The sequence below is a fragment of the Tetrao urogallus genome (genome assembly GCF_951394365.1).
Source record: "Tetrao urogallus genome assembly, chromosome: 3".
In the NCBI taxonomy this organism is placed as follows: domain Eukaryota; kingdom Metazoa; phylum Chordata; class Aves; order Galliformes; family Phasianidae; genus Tetrao; species Tetrao urogallus.
The window spans coordinates 60033030-60052909 of NC_136815.1; the positions used below are offsets into that span (position 1 = coordinate 60033030).

The following is a 19880-nucleotide window of genomic DNA, read 5'->3' on the forward strand; positions in this document are numbered from 1 at the left end:
TTGGAGAGTGTTCTGTGTTCAAATGAGAACTATGAAGATGGTGAAGAGTCTAGACAGAAAGATGTGTGACGATCGGCTGAAGTCCTTGTGTTGGCTCAGCGCAGAGCAAAGGAGCTGAGGAGAGGCCTGAGGGAACGGCATGTTGCTGTGTCAGGGGAGCGGCAGTTTGGGGTCAGGGAAAGGGTCTGCATCACAGGGCTGTGGGCATGGCTCCGAGTGCCAGAGTTTATGGAGCATCTGGACAGTGCTTCCAGACACAGGGTTTGAATTTTGGATTGTCCTGTGAAGGACCAGGAGTTGGACTCAGTAATCCTTATGGTTCCTTCCTTCTCAGGATATTCCATGATTCTCTAGAGGAAACTGTAGAAGCACAATACTATATTCTTAAGTGACAAGTCAATTGTAGTTTAAGTTATTTCACCAGCGCTTCATTTTTTTTCTCACTTTAGCTGTTGTAGTTCAGTATGACCTGGAAAAGGTTTCAGGTTAACTTGGAGGCTTAGAAAAGAAAGCAACTTAAAAACACCAGAAGAGATCAGCTTTACACTCAAAGTCTTTAAACAGAAAGATCAGCTGATGGGCATTATCAGGATGGAAAGATACGTTTGTTAAACGATAACGAAATCCCTTATTGCAGGAAGGGGAGAGTCAAGAAGAGAGGGAAAAGCTGAGCAGGAAGGTGCAGGTACAATGTAGCTAGAGTTGGGCTGGCACAGAGCAGCTGGATTGTGGAAGACATGCTAGCAGAGGGGTCTGTTTTTTTTCAGGTGAAAGACAGTTCTGTAGCAAGGGCTTGCTGTGATGGCTAGGGGAAGGAACACGGGTACCACGAAGCTAGTTCCTTGTGTGGAAGCAACCGCAGCACGAACATGGCGTGGAAAACAGCTGCAAGGACACAAACCCCCGAATGAGGGGCAGGAGCCGCGAACCCTCAAGCACAGGTTGGAGCAGAGGGCAATGCCGGCCCTCACGGCCCTGAGGAGCACAGCTGAGGCGGGTTCCTTTCCCCAAGTCGCGAGCACGGTCGGGCCGCCCTCGGCCTGCCTCCTCCCGCCGCCGGAGTCCCCTCCTCCACGCCGCCGCTTTCCCAACCGCCGCCGGGGGCGGGCGGGCACGGGCGGCCGAGCTTCTCGGGCCCTGCCGGCGCTGCCCATGGGGGAGTGCGGGGTGCCCGCCCAGGTCCAACTCTTCCTCCGTGCCTGCGAGCAGGGCGACTGTGAGACCGCCCGGCGCCTGCTGGGGCTGCCCGGCGTCACCGCCGGGTCGGCGGCCACCTCCGCCTGCGGCACCGAGGAGGCGGTGGAGCCCCGCGGAGAAGCGGCCGCCGCCGCCCCTGCCCCCGCCGTCGCCGTGGACTGCACTGACGAGGCGGGCAACACGGGGCTGCAGTTCGCCGCGGCGGGCGGCCACGAGCAGCTGGTGCGGTTCCTGCTGCGGAAGGGGGCCTCGGTGCAGAGCACGAACCACTACGGCTGGAGCCCGCTGATGCAGGCGGCCAGGTAGGGGCGCCCGCTTCCCCGCCGCTCCGCAGGCCCGGGGCGGGCGGACACCGGCCTAGGCGGCGGCCGCCTACAGCCCCCGACACCTAGGGCGGAGCAAGCGAGGGAGGATCTCGTAGGGGCTGGGCCGCGGGGAGCTGTGATTGCGCGGAGGGGGCGGTCACCTGTCGACTCCCCAGATGGCGACCCCGTGGGCCGAAAGAGTTGGGTTGAGTGTTCTGGTCAAGTGCTGAGTTTCCTTTTTCCTCCCCTTCCTACGGCCGCGTAGGTATGGAAGGGGTATGAAGGGGTGCGGTGGTTGACACTTGAGCAAACTCAGTGCAGAGCCAAGGTGCCCCGAAGCCTTCGCCTGAACGTGAAAGCACTGCCTGCCCCTCGTCTGTTCAGCCGTGCTTCATTTTCTGTTGTTTTCACATCTACCTGTTGAAAAAGCATCTCTGATATAACGTAGATTAAAGTAAATGGAAATAATTGATTTCGCCTGGCTTTTTACCTTCCTTTAATAAATGGAGAAGGATATCCTTCAGCAATAAGCATACACAAAATGATTCCTTTGGATGTTAATGACAGCACTGGATTTCTGTGCATCATACCCCTCTATCATCTATTCACTGCAGGGCTGCAGAAGGCTCTGGTATTGCTGCTGCTTGTGTTTGTGTTTATCTTCACGTACAGAATGCTCTGTGGAATTACGTATTTTGCAAGATTTGAGAACAGTATGAATTGAATGTTTGATTGAGAGGTTTTTTGTATTTTTTTTTCTTTCATAATATTAAAATACTTGGAAGAAAAGGATCTGTTTGAAAGTCAACATTCTCCTTTCAGTTAAAGCCCACAGAAAGTTCCCAAAGAATGAGTCACACAGCTGGTTTTCCAGTAAGAACAAGGAAGACAGGGTTCAACAGTTCTGTTATTTCGTGAAGGTTAAAAAAAAAAAAAAAAAAAAGTACCAAAAACATTCTTAGATTTTTTCTTTAATGAAAACCTTACACTCCTTCTCCAGAGACAATAAACCAAATCACCATAGCCTGCTAATTGTTTTAAAGAAATGACTTGTTACTGTTTGAGAAGTGCAGTAGGTACAGAAATCTGCAGAGAAAGCTTAAAGTGGCGAAACTTTTTTTTTTTTTTTTTTTAATGGATAACTAAAAAGGAAATGCAGTAACCATACAGACATACTTTTCAAACTATGCGCATGTTGAATTTTCTGGCTGTGTTTAGTTCTCTTGAAATTGTTGAGATAGCATGTATGTATAAAAGTAACTATGTTTCCAGTGACTGCAGGAGCTGCTGTAGTGATGTAGTGAAGTGGAAAGGTTACACCAGAAGCACTAGAGAGCCCTTGGAGGCTTCCTTCTGCAACTGTGTGTTTTCTGCAAGTACACCAGGGAGTTTGGGTCCCATGTCTGCTCTTAGTGGTTGGTTGCACTCCTGGGGATTTCCTCAAATAACAGTTGTTTCTCTTCAGCACGTGAAAGGAGCTTTCAGCATCAAAATTTGATTGTGTTTAACCCTGCACACGCATATAGTAATGCATGGTAGCTGCAATGAGCTGTGCAGAAGTACATGTCCTGTAAATGTTTTATGTTTAGTAAAATGAGAGATTACTTCTGCTGAGGAGGGGTCTAAGGTTCCCATCTCCTCACTGTGAGCTAGCTGATTGAAAGGGTAGCCTGTATGATGTTCTTTCGATGAAACCAGCGTCAGAATCCGAGTTTCAAATGTTTCACACAAGAAGAGTTTCTCTGTTTCCCCAGTGCTGAGTTCCCTTTCCTTATAATAACAGTGGCTACTTGCTATATTGTTTTCTAAGCCTTATGAGAACATCACACTTGCCTGTGTTCACTCTGACCCTTCTTTCACTATGGGAGTTGGTTCATTTTTCCCAACTACAAAGCAGGGGATGATGCTATTACAAAAGATGAGTAAACCATTTCATAAAACAGCCAGGTTTTTTTTTTTCTTTCTTTTTTTTTTCTTTTTTCTTTTCTTTTTTTTTTTTCTTTCTTTTTTTCTTTTTTCTTTTTTTCTTTAGCATGGACTATTTGAAGTTTTTGCCTTACTCATTTAGTAGTAAAGAGGGTATTTATTTAAGATCTTTACAAGCGAACTGACTTTGATCCCCAACGCTAATATAGGCCTTGGAATACAAGGTTGAAAGTGACTTCAAGGCCTGTAGTTTATAGAAGCTATAGTGTTGATGGCCTGAAGGTAGCATATCGTTGCTTTGGCCAGAGCTCTTATATTGATGTCTAGTTTATGGGCATGGTCACTGGTGCATGTGAAACATTTTAGGAAGGTGCAGTCCTCAGCTTTTGATTGCTCCCCTCCAGTAAGGTGATCACAGCCTCATTTAGTAATGTATGCATTGAATAATAGAATCATAGAGTCCACAGACTTGGAAGGGACTTTTAAAAGTCATCCAGTCCAGCTCCTTTGCAATGAACATGGACATCCACAGCGAGATCAGGTTGCTCAAAGCCTGGTCCAGCCTGGCCTTGAAGATATCTAGGAATGGGGCATCCACCACATCTCTGAGCAGCCTGTTCCTGTGCCTGACCACCCTCACTGTAGAAGACATCTTCCTTATATCCAACCTAAATCTACCATCTTTAAGTTTGAATCTACCCTTTTTGAGTTGCTTATAATCCTCTATAGTAGGCCAGTCCTTTCCATTAGTCAGTAGGCCAATTTGGTAATGACATTTTTTGTGTTTGGAGTATGTCAGTTTTCAAAGTATGTCAGTAGCCTTTATGATTATTTCATACCTCTTTCTTTCTCTCAAGGTTTGGACACCTAAGCGTGGCTCACATCTTGCTGGAAAATGGTGCTGATCTCAACGCACAGAACAAATTAGGAGCCAGTGTCCTCACGATGGCCTGTAGAGGTGGCCATGTCAGCATGGTAAAATTGTTGCTGGAATCTGGAGCTTATGTAGACAATTATGACCATTTTAGCACAAATGTGCTTAACAGCAGCAGAGATGACCTTCCTGACATCACTCCATTAATGGCAGCTGCACAACATGGACATGAGGCAGTGGTACATCTGTTACTAGACTGGGGAGCTGATTGCAATTACACTGTGAAGACTATGGGCTGGAGTCCTTTAATGCTGGCAGCGGTTAGCGGTAAGGTGAGCTTAGCACAGCAGCTCATGGAGAAAGGTGCCAATCCTGATCACCTCAATGTACTGCATAAAACGCCTTTTGAAATCTCTGTGGGCTTCAAGCACAAAGACATGAAGGACTACCTGGAATCTCTCACAACGATTAGAATTCATACAGGTATGGAACATTGTTTTTTTCTTTTGCTTTCTCGAAGTTTTGATCCTGTATTTGGAAATTGAAGGAGTTAATTTGTATGTACACTTGTGTTCTTTAAAATTTGTAACTGGACTTCTGAAAATGTTGGAGCAGGTGCACCTACCTTGCAATAAAAAGTATTCAGAATATCTTAAATTTCTATAATGTTTTCAACCCTTTATTTTTTTTTAACCTTTAAAACACATGATATAGATGCTCATTTAGAAAGAAAATTAATAAAGGTCTGAAGAAGGAGTGACATAAACAGAGTAAGGTACCAAAGAAAGGATGTCACAAACTGAGGTAAAACTTAAAAAATACAAAATCTACAAATATAAAATGCATTGTAGTGAGAGACTAAAGGTGTTCCTTTTGTCTAGTTTCCTGAAGTAACTAAGAGAAGTGGTTAATAAAATGTCCACATTAAGGACAAGAACTCCAACATTAAAGGGCCTTTTTGACTGATAGCTGAAGGAAAAAACAAAAACAAAAACAAAAAAAACAAAAACAACAACAAAAAAAACCCACAACAACTTGAAAGTTCAAAGATAGAGGAATTTAAATGGCAAACAATATATTGTGTTTAGTGGTGAAGTTCAGACCTCGAGTGACTTAGAAGAGTCACTGTGTTTCTGATACAAGAGGGGGATACTTAAATGATTTCAGGACTTTATAACATTTGTAAGCAACTTTCTCCTCTCAAACATGAATACGCCTGCATGTGTGCACAGACTGTGCTAACGCACATATAAACTGGATGAAAAGAACTTTATTTCAATGCAAATCTCAAGTAAAATGGCATTCAGAAATTTTGCTTTTATGGTGGTTTTTATTCTGCATTGTAATGCATATATTATGCACTGAAAGAGATAAAGGAACTGATAAGGAAGCAGCCTGTGACTGTGCTGTTAATGAATATGTGATGGTAGTTTTAGCCGAGAGAATTGAAGGATATAAAACAATCTTATTACTAGATGATCTGAAGGCTAAGGAAGATGGGAGCAAACTTTTGACTGCAACACTTTTTATCCAAACTTCAACATTATGTTTAGTACCACATAATGAACCAGAAGGGCAGAACGGTATATTATTTGCTGTTAGTAATTTTCTTTTTGAATTACTAAGTAAATTTGTATTCTGTTGACAGGATATTTTTCTGTTAATCTGTATTATTCTGTTACTATTCCTCCAATTTCCTAGGTTTTTCTTTTTTATTAAAGGTAAAGGCTGAGCCTATTTGTTTTCATCTGTCAATTTGAAGTGTTACAAATGCCTTACACTAGTTTTGCTAGGATATTCTGGATTTACTCATTTTATTTCTCCAGAAGTTTGTTTATGCTGACAGCAAAAGAGGATTTGTAAAAGCTGCAAGGCAGGATAGACTTCTGGTTTTCTAACACTAAAGTTTTTGCTAAATCTAAGGATAGGACTGACCCTAACAAACCTTTCCCAGGTACTTCCACTCATTCAGTCCTAGTGGTAGAAAGCCTTCAGGGTGTTTTAGTCCACTCTAAGTTCTCTGCAGCTTGTGATACCTGGAGAGGTTTATTTAAATCTTAGCTAATTATTTCTCTTACAGTGCAGGGTAGATAACCCACAATCCCAGTCACCTACTTAAAGCTTGTTAATTTTTACTTAAATTGATTCCTGTGGGTCAAGCTTCCCTTGTACTTCAAGAAGGAAGGACAGAAATCTGACACTTCCTTATGCTTCAGAGGAGATTTGAACTCAGTCAGATGCTGACTTCTAGGTTAAGTTTGGAGCAACAACTTTCACACAGCCAGGCTACCAGTTAGAACTGGCTGATTGCTGACATTTGCTCTTGACCACTCTCTGAGAAAGAGACCTTGATTGGTTACTTTACACAGAATCAGGCGTCTGTGGGATTTGCTAGTGCAGTACCCTCTGTTTTGCATGTAAGTTCTGTGCATGCATAGTTAGCTTGATGAGTCTTGAAGGCCTTCTGTAATCATTCAACTTAAAGGATGGAAAAGGTATGCTTAAGCTAGAAGAATGGACTTGCATTAAAGCAGATGAGTATTCCTGCTACCTCATCTGAGGGGGTGTTTCCACCAGCAGAAGAGTAATAACTAATTGCAATGGAGAACAGAGGAAAAATATTAAACATCTGAATAAATTTCTACAGTGATGTTTGACCATGGCTTTAGTCTACTCTAGCACTGCAGTCTGCATATCCTGTGGAAGGCAACAAAAAAGGAACTTGTCTTCTGGGCCACTACCGTACACAGGACAAATTGCATCCCAAATGAATGCACCTCTTTTCTCTGGGATGCTTTCGGTAACGAAATCAGTACTGCCTCTGAAGGCCTGGGCGTTGCCTGTGTACAGCCCTTGTCCTTACTTCAGCTTACACGGGCGGTAGTCCTTCCTTCTGGCACCTCCTTGTGGTCCCCTGCTCCCTTAGGCTGCCTCTCTTCCAGACTTTGTGCATGCCAAGTACAAAGTCTCGTCCTTTCCTCAACTGATCTTTTGAAATGTTTTCTAACAGTGTGCTTACATATGGTTCCTTCTGTTAGCAGTTTCTTAATCAGAAGAAAACATAGAACTGACACAGTTTCTTCTGTTGTTTCAGACTTTCCAGCAATTGCCTCTGTTCAGCATTTTCAAGTTTTTTAGTCAAGCTATGAACATTAACCTTTTCTGAATCAGTCCTGGGAGACCTCTCAACATCTTCTTTTCTTTAAAGTCTTGGCCCATTGGCTCTAGTGTCAGTAATGCCTTGGAAGACAGAAGGAAATTTATTTTTCTGGTTTGAGTGGAAAGTGCAAAACATGTCACTATTTTTCCCTCATCTGCTGCAAAATCAATGGTTTCACAACACTGGGAAGGCATACAGAAGGAAACATTCTTCACTCAAAGTATTAAAGCTGAAATAATTACAGTAGTTTTTTTGGTCATGATGATCTAGGAGTGATGGATTTCTATTAATGTGCAAATCGCATTTGATCATCACTATTATTTTTGTGACCTTCACAAGTTAACCTGTCAGTACTTGAGACAAAGTAAAAAAATGGGTCATCTTACAGAACTCTTTTTGAATCACTTTCCAAAACAATCCTGTAGTATTTGAATGTTAACTGTTGTACAGAGGGTCTCACCTGACCACAGAAGCATACCGTGGTTCTCTAATTGATACTTAGATCTTCCAGGAAGGAAATACAGAAATTTCCTAATACAATTTCCTGATGCAGAATGGAAGTTGAAAGGCAAAAAGCCAGTACCAGTGCTACGGTGCTACAGTGTTTAGCCTACAGGTTTACAGTGTTTACCATACAGGTAAGTCATTCTTACTAAAGGGAATAAAAGTTATCTGTGCATTCTTTGTTCTTATAAAATGTATATGCAAATATTTATTTAATAGTATAATTGTGCAGAATTCATTTTTAAAAAGTTTTTGCTGTAAATTTTTACAAGAAATTTTTGCATTTTAAATATTGTTAATAAAAGTATTTATACTTTTCAGATACAGAGAAGAGGCAACCTGACATCTTTCATGCTTTGAAATTGGGTAAGCCTTGTTCCTGTAACCACTCAGTGTGCTTATTTGCTAACATGGGAAACTGAAATGTGTTCTGTTTTCATGACTGCTTTTTTCCCTTTCACTTTTAAAAGTACAATTATTTCTGTGGTTTGAATTTATTTTTCTTCCCATTCCAACATGAGAAAATGTTTATGAGATCCTGGTCATGTCCTTCGTGCCACAGTGGTGTGATTTAATGTTTTCTAAGACTGTGCTACTTTAACATGACATTTTTTTTCTTTTATACATTAAGTTCAAAAAACAGATTTGCTAATTTTTTGCAAACAGCATGCTGACCTCTACTCCATATAAGCATTGTAATTGCTATTAAAAATTGCTTCAAGAAAAAAGTGCTTCAAATCTTGTCTGTTCTCTCATGACGGAGTGACTTTCGTGAGCGCATCATTGCTGAATCTATTTTGTGGAAAACAGAAAAAGCTAGAGCCATCCTGTTGATTTAAATTTGATCCAGACTGTGATGGGTTGCATTCCTGGTGACTAACTGCTTTCTAGTTACCTATTTATCTTCTTAAACATGGGAAGAATGTTAAATCTTAGGAAATTAAATGTTACATCCAATGACAACATGAGAAGAGTCCCATGAGACCTATGATAGTCTCAGGAGAGATTTCCTCCTTTTCCTGTCATTCTTCCCTTACTTGGGCTAAGATGCCCCAGGCAATGGGGCTAATACAGTCCAGATATGCACTGGGCTTAGTAAGCCTGTCTGGAACTGTACACAATCTGTGGCATAGAAAATCTGATCTGGTGACCTTCTATGATGTGTGAGTGACAGCATTGGTGGACAAAGGGAAGGCAACTGATGTCACTTACCTGGACTTGAGCAAGGCCTTTGCCATGGTTCCCCACCACATCCTTATCTCCAAATTCAATGGGTGGACCACTTGATGGATAAAAAATTGGTTGAAAGGCCACAGACAGAGGGTGATTAATGGTCCTGTGCCTAGGTGGAAGCTAGTAATTAGTGGTGTCCCCAGGGGTCTGTCTTGGGACTGGTTCTCTTTAACATCTTTATCAGTTACATAAACGATGTAATTGAGTGCATCCACAGCAAGTTTGCTGATGACACCAAGCTGAGTGTGCAGTTGACAGTGGAAGGAAGGGATGCCATCCAGAGGGACCTCAACAGACTCAAAAGGGGGGCCTGAGTGAACCTAATGAGGTTCTACACTGCAAAGTGCAAGGTTTTGCACTTGGTCCGAGGGAATCTCAGGTATATATACAGACTGGAAGTAGCAGTCCTTGAGAGCAGCCCTGCAGAGAAGGACCTGGGCATCGTGATGGATGAAAAACTTAAACATGAGCCAACAGTGTGCTCTTGCAGCTCAGAAAGCAAATGGTATCCTGGGCTCCACCAGAAGAGGGGTGGCCAAGCAGGGACAGGGAGGTGATTGTTCCTCTCTGCTGTGCCCTCATGAGGCCCCATCTGGAGTATTGTGTCCAGGTCTGGAGCCCCCAGCACAAGGAAGACAAGGAGCTGTTGAAGAGGGTGCAGAGGAGGGCCACAAAGATGATCAGAGGGCTGGAGAATCTCTCCTAAGAAGAGAGGCTGAGGGAGCTGGGCTTGTTCAGCTTGGATAAAAGAAGGCTGAGGGGTGACCTCGTTGCAGCCTTTCAGTACCTAAAGGGAGCCTATAAACAGGAGGGGAGTCAACTCTTTGAAAGAGTAGATAAGGTGTAATGGTTTTAAGGTGAAGGAGAGAAGATTTAGGTTGGATGTCAGGGGGAAGTTCTTTAATATGAGAGTGGTAAGGTGCTGGAACAGGCTGCCCAGAGAGGTTGTGGATGCCCCATCTGTGGTGGTGTTCAAGGACAGGTATGATGTGACCCTGGACAATCTGGTCTAGTATGAAAAATGAAGGTTGGTGGCCCTGCCTGTGGTGGGAGTGGTTGGAGATTCATGATCCTTGAGGTTCCTTCCAACCCGGGCCATTCTGTGATTCTGTGATCCATACAGCACTGAAAGCTGTTTGTACCCCTGCTGACTGTGGTACATGCGTTGAGAATTAGTAAGCTTCAGCTCAGCCTTGAGTCAGTCAGATTTCAATTCATCTGCCCTTCTCATACTTGTGAGACCTGTAGTTTGAGGTTTGAAAATGTTATTGCTGGGTCAGAAGTAGTTTTAGGGAGCCAAATGAATATTAGTCAGTGCATTGTTGTTTTCTTTTTTGTTTGTTTGCTTTCTAAACTGCTTGGTTATAAAAAAGCTTTGCTGTGGTAAGAAGTGACAGGACCCCAGAGTTCAATTCTGAAGTTTCTTTGGGTTCCAGGGTTTCTGTTTAACAAAGTCTGTGATGTACTTCTATGTTAAAAAAGGCCACTTGATGTCTTTTATTGAATTGAGACATGAAAAATCAGTTCTGTGCTTTCTATTTCCAAGAAATTAGATTATTATTGTGGGTGGCATGGTGCCTGCAGGGCTTATCTGGAGTTCTGACAATCTTTCCAAGGAAAGTACTGACATCATTGATTCTGTTGAGGGAAATCCATGTCCTGAAGCAGTATATTAAGTTGTCATTTTGTTTTGTTTTAGTATGTGAAAATATTTTCATCGGCACAGCAGTTGTGGGTTTGTTTCTTTTTGCCTCTATTTCTGCAATGGTACATAGTCAATCAGAGATCTTTTTTTCTTCTTAGCTTCTTCCATCTTTTGTCTGCCATACGACATCAAAAAAAGGAAGGGAACTGGGTGAATTTAAACTCTCTTCAGAAGATGGTCCTGACTAACCTCATACATTTTTAAAAAATTCCTTTTCCTCTCTTTAGTATGACTTAGACAAAAAAAATTTAGACAAAAAAAACTACCCATATTTTGTATAGCTTTTTGTAATCTTGGTGACTATCAGCCTCTTTTAAGTGGAAATGTGAACATTAGGTTTGCTTTTAAAAAATATGACAGGAATAATGCATTATTTTTTATGAAGGAGTAGGGAAGATTGGAGATTTAATTTAAATATCAGAACCAGAGTTTAAAAAAAGGACTCCTTTCTGAGTACAAGAAAGTTGAGCACTGTAATGGACTCTTTCCCTCAGAGGCTGTGGCTTCTCAATAGCAGTGGTTTTAAATAGAAGAACCACCCTTGTGGAAGGAGTTATGGGCCAGTATGACACTGGATGTTGTTTTTTCTACTTAAGTAAAGGTCCAACACCTTTCAGAGTGTCTTTGTACTTTTTGATTCTAGAATTGTGTCTTTCTGTGATTTCTGTCTATGGAAATTGAACAGGGATCTTAATCGTGCTGAATGACTGTATCTGAGCATCACTGCTGTTTCCTGTACATCATCTTAGGACAATTTTATGGAAAAGTTACATACTCTGCATGAGATGTTCTGTTGTTTGTACAGCCTTTATGGCTTAGTTATGTAAGCCATTTCCAGTTAATGTAGGCCAGTGTCAGCAAATCTAAATATGTATTAATTCACTGTCTGAGAAGTTATCTATTGCTGATGTGTAAATTATGTTTTTATCACTGTTTTGCAGGCAACTTTCAGCTGGTTAAAGAGATAGTTGATGAAGACTCAAGTCAAGTCAATGTTACCAATGTTGATGGTGCATCTCCATTAATGATTGCAGCTGTAACCGGACAGCTGCCTCTTGTCCAGCTCCTTGTTGAAAAAAATGCTGATGTTGACAAACAAGATAATGTTCATGGTTGGACAGCACTAATGCAGGCCACATACCATGGGTAAGTTAAGTGCTGTTAGGGTCTAACAGAAATTTCCATCTTCTTAGAAAGCCTATACCAAACTCGAGGCAGTCACCTTTGCTTGTGCCCTGTTTTCTGGTCCAAAATCCATTCTTACAATTCCCCTCTTCAGAAGTTTTCATTAACTTTTCCAAAACATGTTTACCAGAAAACTTGTTTTCTCTAAGGCTGTTTTATAAAGAGTCAAAACCCAGAAGTTAGGATGGGTACTTCATGTGTAATCTCAGTCCTACAGTTGGCAATATTTAAATGCAGGAGGCTCCTGTATTCAGGTACTCCTCTTGTCTGTGAAAACAAGGACTGAAAATCCTTATACTCAAAAGAATCTCTGCTACCCCTTGTTAGAAGCAGTTGGTGGGATGATCTCTGCAAGCAAGTTCTATGTGAGCCAAGAACTCTGAAGGATCGAGTTACTCTGTGTGCTCTGAAGGTGCAGAATGGGAAAGCAGGATGAAGAACACATTTTTAAGGAGTAGAAGAAAAGTAAGGGAAGAATGCTGAGGAGCTACATTGAGAGTATGCAGAGGTTTTGTTAGAAGACAAGAAGAACATTTGTTCTTCATTTTAGGTTGATTTTATTTGGTGTGTCTTCAGATAGAAGTAATTCTCTGAAGTGGAGATGCTGAGATCTGTTTCTCAGCTTCTGTGGTAGAGTTGGTTGTCAACTATTGCTGCTTAAGAATATTTGTTCTTTTGAGTTGGTTATATGTGACTGTTTTTATACAAGGTCAGTCTCGAGGAATTTTGTACTGAATATGTTTTCCATAACTTTGCAGTCTGTTGACTTATTCTGTAGGCTGTAGTACAGTATTGGTTCTAATTTGCAAGGCAAGTCCTGCTTACTTTTTGAAGAATATGAGAAAGGAGAGGGATTGATGAGGATTGGATTTTCTGTTATGCAACTTGCTTTTATGAGCTTTTGCTAGAAGATGTTTGTAATATCAATTACTGCTGATCTTTTTGTACATTCCAGACATTTCAATGAAATATCTATCTCTAAGTGAAGGCTGTCTGGAGTTCAAAATTATTTTTAGTCACTTTGGCTTTTATTATATGCAATTTCTTAGCTGTTACGAATATGAAGTTGTTTTTATTTATTAATGATGTTTTATAGTGATTTCTGGACTGATCTTTGTATTTCTACCTGCTTTATGCCCAAAATTTCATTGGGAAATTGGCAACAAGTTTCAGGATCATTTCCAAAGAGCAGCTTAAGAAACTAACTATTTAAATTAGCTTTTTAAAGCAGACTTTCTGCATACCAATTAGTTCAGTTTGTAGTAAGCAAAAAGTGTGTGACAAAGGAATCATGGGAGCTCTTGACTAAATTGTGGACAAATTTTATACGTGGTTAGCTATTGCAAAGGTAAAACTGATCTGTAATTGAGAAGAAATGGTGTAAAAGGATAGAAATGAAGCACTGGTCTTCTCTCTTTATCTCTTTCTCTCATATAAGCAATGCATTTTTTTTTTCTCTGCCTTGAAGAAACAAAGAAGTTGTAAAGTATTTGTTAAACCAAGGAGCTGATGTCAATCTTCGGGCAAAAAATGGATACACTGCTTTTGACTTGATAATGCTGCTGAATGACCCAGGTATGCTATTTCAGAGAGCACCAAGGAAGCGTTTGTAATTGCAACATAAACAGATAAACTCTTAAATTCTGAAAGTTACACTGAGGTTCCTACAGATGATTGGCTGAGGTCCATGCCTTACTGGACCAAGTAAGGATAGTGTCTGAAAAATATTTTTCCTGAATTAATTGTTCAGATGGATAAATAACCATATGAGCTAATTGAGTTTGTTCCTCTTGTTTTTGTTTTTGAAGGTACTCCAAAATGAGGTGCTTTTGTCATCAGATCCTGTTCAGTGTTATTTAATTGTTGTGGCTCATGTGTTCTGTAGTGTCTTTAGCACTGAACTAGGAACTGGAGCTAGAAGTTTCCACTGAGTAAGCAGCAGTGTAGGGTCAGGACAAAGAGAGTGCAGTCATAGAATCACAAGGTTGGAGAGGACCTACGAGATTATCTAGTCCAACCATCCTCCCATTACCAGTACCATGAAGTACTGATCAATTTCACCGTTGCAGAAAAAGGAATGACAAACCTCAACAGCAATTCACCAGTTCATGTACTTGAGCCTATTTGGAAAAATGTAGGTAGGCAAGCATCACTTCCACATACAAAACTAAGAAAAGTCACATGTTAGTCTTCAAATTGTTAGCTATGGGAGTTGCTTTCAGAAAAATCAGCATGCTTTGGAGAGACCTCAATTAGATTTTATTGTAGTTTTTTTAGCCCAGCTAATTTGGGACTTTATTGTTGACCTCACCTGGTACCTAAATTACTTTTTCCAAATTTGAAAATCCATACTGCTACTGGAATTAGTGTGTTTTCTCTGTGTTTATTCAAGATAGTGTTTTTGGTCACTAGCGTGTATCTTTGCTTTGTCTAAAGTTGATAACTAATAGTATGAAATTTTAGAAAATGAATACAGTGAATATATTTTTCATATGATTAACTTCTTGTAGGACCAAATAGTTCATCTTGTTGCCTTTCAGAAAGAGGAATATATTGGTCAGTTCTGTCTGCCCTTCTGAAAGTCTTTCCTTATTTCTGTGTAAAACACAATTTTACAGAATATTTTTTTGCTTTCCTGTCCTCATCTCGTGTTTGTTCTTTTTTCTGCCGCTTCCTTTCCTTTTTTTCTTACTTTTTTTCTCTCTTTTTTTTTTTTTTTTATTTTTTTCTTACCATGTCTTTTCAGTCCCTTCATTGTCCAGGCTGAACATCTCCTTTCTCTTTGGGATTTAATTTCAAGCCTCTTTTCTGCAACCTGCACTTGAAGAAAGAATATTCATTTTTCTCTGCTCTATTCTATGTCAGGTGAGAAAAGGGAGCACCACAATGCTGTTCTGAACTTATGCAGAATACCAGAGCAGGCAGTTCACTTGGTCACAGCAGTGATTTCAACTGAATCATATTCTTATTTATACTGCTAAATATCTTTAGAGAGGTGATGGTAAGACTACAGCTCACTGTGTGGGGAGAAGGGGTGGGAAACAGGACAAGAAACAAAGATGTCAGTACTCATCTGCATTGAGAGTTTTAGATTTATTATTAAACTTTAGTGGAAATTACAGGAAAATCATCAGCATTATCAGTTGTGATTTGGCAAAGCAAAATAGAATAAAAGGTATCTTTATTTCTTTTAGACACAGAACTTGTACGGTTACTCGCATCAGCATGCATGCAAGTAGACAAAGACAAGAATAAAATGAACAACAGATCATCTTTGCCTTCTTCCAGAAGTAGGCAATCCTTAAATGTCCCAATGCTGCCAGATGACAAAGGAGGTCTAAAGGTAAATGCTTTTATTCATCCTTCATGTATGAAGCAGAGAAGGTCATTTCAGAGGAGTAGTTTATAACTAATTTGTAACTAGTTGTTGGGATCTTTGCCTTTCTGAATTCCTAATTGGCAGTGTTTCCTAGTTTTATGAAATGTAGTATATGTCCAGTTTTATTTCTCTTCAGGTAACAAGGCAAAGAGAAGACTTTTAAAGAAGAGTCAGCATCAAAGCATATTTCAATGCCTAGAAGTAGGGGTGATAATTAAATAGTGGAATGTACTACATTCATAAGTTTGGAACTGAATTTCCATTATGATCCTACTTTTAAATCATGCAATGTAATCTAATTTTCATAGACTTTTCCTGTACCCACAACTAATCTTCTCTTCTTTGGAATGGGAGTGGATGTGTTACTGGATTTTTTTTCCATCTCCTGACACACTGAGAAGCTGCTTTTTATGTATTTGTTCTAGGTAGAAATTGCAACAGTAGTTCTTTATATTTTGCTTTTGTAGTTGACACAAAAAGGAAGAAAAATGATGTAGGAGGGTAACAGAAATTAGGGTTATGTATTCGAAAATTATGTGATTGTGTGCAGGACAGCCAAAGAAACTAAGAGACTGTCTCTGTCATCTAAATGTAAGAATAATAAAAAGGAGGCGTTTAGATTCATCATGAAGTAGCAAGTTTCTAGGAGGATGTGTAGACTTCATTTAAATCATGAATGGAATTTGGCACTGAAAATTATGAAGGTCATAGCAGACCTCTAATATAAAAAGTGGAAGAACGTGCAAGAGTGGAGGGCTTACATGTCCTCTGTGTAGAGTAACTGCAATGCTGTTATCCTTAACTAGAAATTAGCAATTAAGCAGTAGGAAAAAACAGTGGGTGCCACTTGAATAAGGATATTGTGACTTATGTGGTCTGTCCTCAAAAAAAGAAGAAAAGAACATATTAGTTTATTCTGTTGTTGTTGCTGTGTTTATTTGCTTAGGTGAACATGTTTTGGTGATTATATGCCTCTGTTTCTTTCCATCTTGAGCTAACAGTTTTTACATAAACGGTACCAGAATCTTGGAAACACATGTGCTAATTTCCTGACTATTCCTGACATGAATTTTGAAGATCATTTACAGTTCTACTTTGGAATCTGTTCTACAATTCTTGAAGTGACAAGTTGTTATTTTCATATGATTATCCTTTGGTATGAATTTCGATGGACCTTTTAGGAATGCAGTTATCTAGCTTTGCCTAGTCTTTGACATTGATATGGGGCATAGGGCCTGAATTGGAGTCATGTAGGATTTCAAGGTGAAAGTAGAAAAAAAGTAATTTTGAAAGATTTGTCACTGATGAAGATTTAAATATGAATATTCACATTTAATATATTTATGTGTATCACACCCTGATCCCTAGTTTATTTCACCCAGAGAGAAGACAGTCACTACAGCGTACTTCAGTGGCACACCCTGTGCTGTTCTCAATTTCTCCCCTTCTTCAGAAAGTCGTGCTTGGACCATACTCCACAACTTTTAGAATGTTTTAACGTTTGGTCTCAAAGCAACAAAACTTCATATTATCTACAAGTCTTAATCAAGCCCTTTTCCAGCAGAAATTGTATTCTATATAATTCTGCTGTGTGTGTGTTTAAACAGATAGATAGTTAGAAAACTGTAAGCCTAGATAACTTCCTCTTGCTTATAATGCTTTATTAGCTATTTTGTCTGATTGTGTTTTCCACATCTTATTCTTCTTATAGTGTTTGGAGAGTAAAAATGACATTCTCAGAGTTGCTGGGTGGTCATCAAATTTATCTTGCTTTTGACCAGTGTGAAAGGAGAATGCCTAAGTGAGGATCTGTCTTTTGCAACAGCTGTTCTTCCATGTGGACAACTTCTCTGCATGGAGCCAGGACTGTAAAACAAATTGCCCAGAAGTTTTCAGTTAGGTATTTATGGTGACTCAACCAAAACATAAATTTTCTATCTAGGTCAATGCAAATGACAAAACATGGAATCTTCTGAATCACAGGAAATGGAAGAATGAGAGGGAACTTCAGGGGCCCACTTGCCTTTTTTGAGAACAAATGAGTATGACAGGAGCTTCCTTGACAAAGTTTCTAGTCTCCTTTCTCTCACTGTGATGAAGATCTCGTGATCTCCCTCCACACCTAGTTCTACTGCTTGTCTATTCCTAAAGTCAAATTTTTTCCCCCTGATCTAATCCACATTTCTCTTGCTACGTTCTATGTTGATCGATTATTTTTCAATTATAAGTGTCCAGCTTCATCTTTAGAAGAATTACATAAATATTTAGATATCAAATTCTCTTCATCCTCTTATTTACTATTTTCTCACTCAAATTTCCTTGTTTGCAGGCTATGGTTCCTAAATTTCATATTATTTCTAGTATGTCTTTATCTGTTTTAAGATGAGGTATCCAAAACAAGTCATGAAATTCCAACCAGGGTCCTAGTTGTGTATCTCATTGAATGGCTGGAAACATACCTCTTATCAAGCAGCAGGATTCTGTAGATCTGTTCTTACAGGACCTATACTTAGTGAGATGATGCAACTGTGATTTCCATTTTTCTACAGGGCAGCTGCTTTGCTGCTTATTCCTTTTTATGTATTTTACACTTGATTTTCTCTTCTTACTTATCACCTTGAGTCCTACTGAAAAATGTAAATTTATCAGTATTATTTAGAGCATCTGTTCAGATGTCTTACACAAACTATACAAAATAAATTCTGTTTCATCATTGCTTTTATTAATGAATATTTCCAAGCTCATGTTTTATTCCACTAAATATTTTCTCCCAGTTTGAGAGTAAATTGTTGTCAATTTGTTTCTTAGTATGTCTTTTGGTCATGTTGCTTTCCCTGGATTATTTTTACTGGATCATATTTCCCTCATTCATTTAGAGTGTTGTACATGGAATAATGATGAGCTTTATTAATGTCAAGCTATGTCAAATTTTCTCCTCCCTTCAGCCCACTTTAACCAGTTATCCTGACAAAGAGAAAGATTGATTTGGTGTGATTTATTTCTGACAAACCCATGCCAACTTTCTAATATTGCTATAAACATCTAAGGTATTTCTCAAGTGGCAGCACCATTTTTCTAATCTTTGATACCACTGCATTCTCCCATTGCTATTAGATCTTGGCCTTTTGACAGACGCTATTTTCATCTGTTAATACATTTATGTTACTTGGCTTTTTTCAACCTAGTTTAAAACCCTTTATTCCAGCTTCTGTATGTCTGTGAGACAAAAGGTTTATGGACAGGCCACAACTGCTGCAGCAGCACACTGAAGACTCCAAAGCTCAGACGAGTGTACTCTAAGCCCAGAAGACAAATGAACCTCTCTGCTAGAATTCCTTTCTTACCAGAGAGTAGTACAGGTGTTCTGTACTGTAATGTAGTGGCTGCTCTTACTTTATTTCAGGTGACTTTGTGATGAGAGCATATGTTAAGAAATCAAAAGCACTGTAAAGAGTAGCAAATATGAGAGGAACTTACATGTGATCTTTTTGCTCAGTGAAGTTATTTTGATCCCTTTACAAGCAAACCACATTGTACAAGCAGTCCCTTTTGTAAGCTCATTGTTCTCCACATTAGAACTAGAGGGATTTTTTCATCCTTTGATTTCCTTTTGGCAGGTGAATAAATGCTGAACTCTGTGGTTTTTGTTTCTTTCTCAGAACCATTTGTCTCCATTGCCTTTTTCCTTCAGGTCTTTGTTGCTGAAAGTAATGTAATTCTTTATTAATTATGGCTCCAAAGAGATACAAAGGTCTGAGTACTTTGTCCATTACTAATACTCTGTGCAGATTTTAAAATCATCTTAATGATCATTTGCTAGAGTGATTGATTTATGGGAAATAAGTTTACAGCTTATATTGCTTATTTCTACTCTATGACAGCTGGGAAGAGTTATATCAATAAGCAGTTGAAAATTATTAAATGCCAGGGAGAGAGAGGGATATGTATGGTGAGAGTAATGGCTAAGTATAAAGAGTAATCTACAAAAGTACATGTCTGGACTGGACATCATATAAGGCAGTCTTGATGAAGTACTATAATTTTTAAATGACTAAATTTTTTAAGTGTTCAGAAAGCAAAGAATTAAGAACTAATCAGACCATCTTTAGAATCTTGACTTATTTGCCTCCAAGCCACATGAAGTTTAATACAAACTGTATGGTTCTTCTTAATATAAACTGTAAGCCCTGTGTAGCCCAGAGAAATGTAACAGGGGAACCATCCGCCATACTGGAAGCATCTTGCATCATCCATCTACAGAAATACAGAAATCTGTAATCTCTTTAGATAAAGTCTGTTTTGAGAAAAGTTCGGACATTATCCTTGTATACAATATACCTACATAGGTAGGGGCTCCAGGTGCAGTAGTCCTTAGGCAGTATTGTTTTCTGTATTGTTTTATTTCCTTGCCT

At 39.7% G+C, this 19880-nt stretch overlaps 1 protein-coding gene across 1 annotated transcript in view; it reads left to right on the forward strand.

Moving 5' to 3' along the window:
• Positions 1-1152: 1152 nt before the first annotated feature.
• The window catches only part of ANKS6 (ankyrin repeat and sterile alpha motif domain containing 6), a gene marked incomplete at both ends in the record, with an annotated part of 38177 nt that continues 19449 nt past the window's right edge, over positions 1153-19880 (forward strand). Inside the window, 6 exons of the mRNA XM_079534019.1 lie at positions 1153-1499; positions 4286-4785; positions 8288-8332; positions 11846-12050; positions 13558-13664; positions 15284-15432. Of these exons, the coding sequence (XP_079390145.1) occupies positions 1153-1499; positions 4286-4785; positions 8288-8332; positions 11846-12050; positions 13558-13664; positions 15284-15432 (1353 nt within the window). The remainder of the gene's footprint in view (positions 1500-4285; positions 4786-8287; positions 8333-11845; positions 12051-13557; positions 13665-15283; positions 15433-19880) is intronic.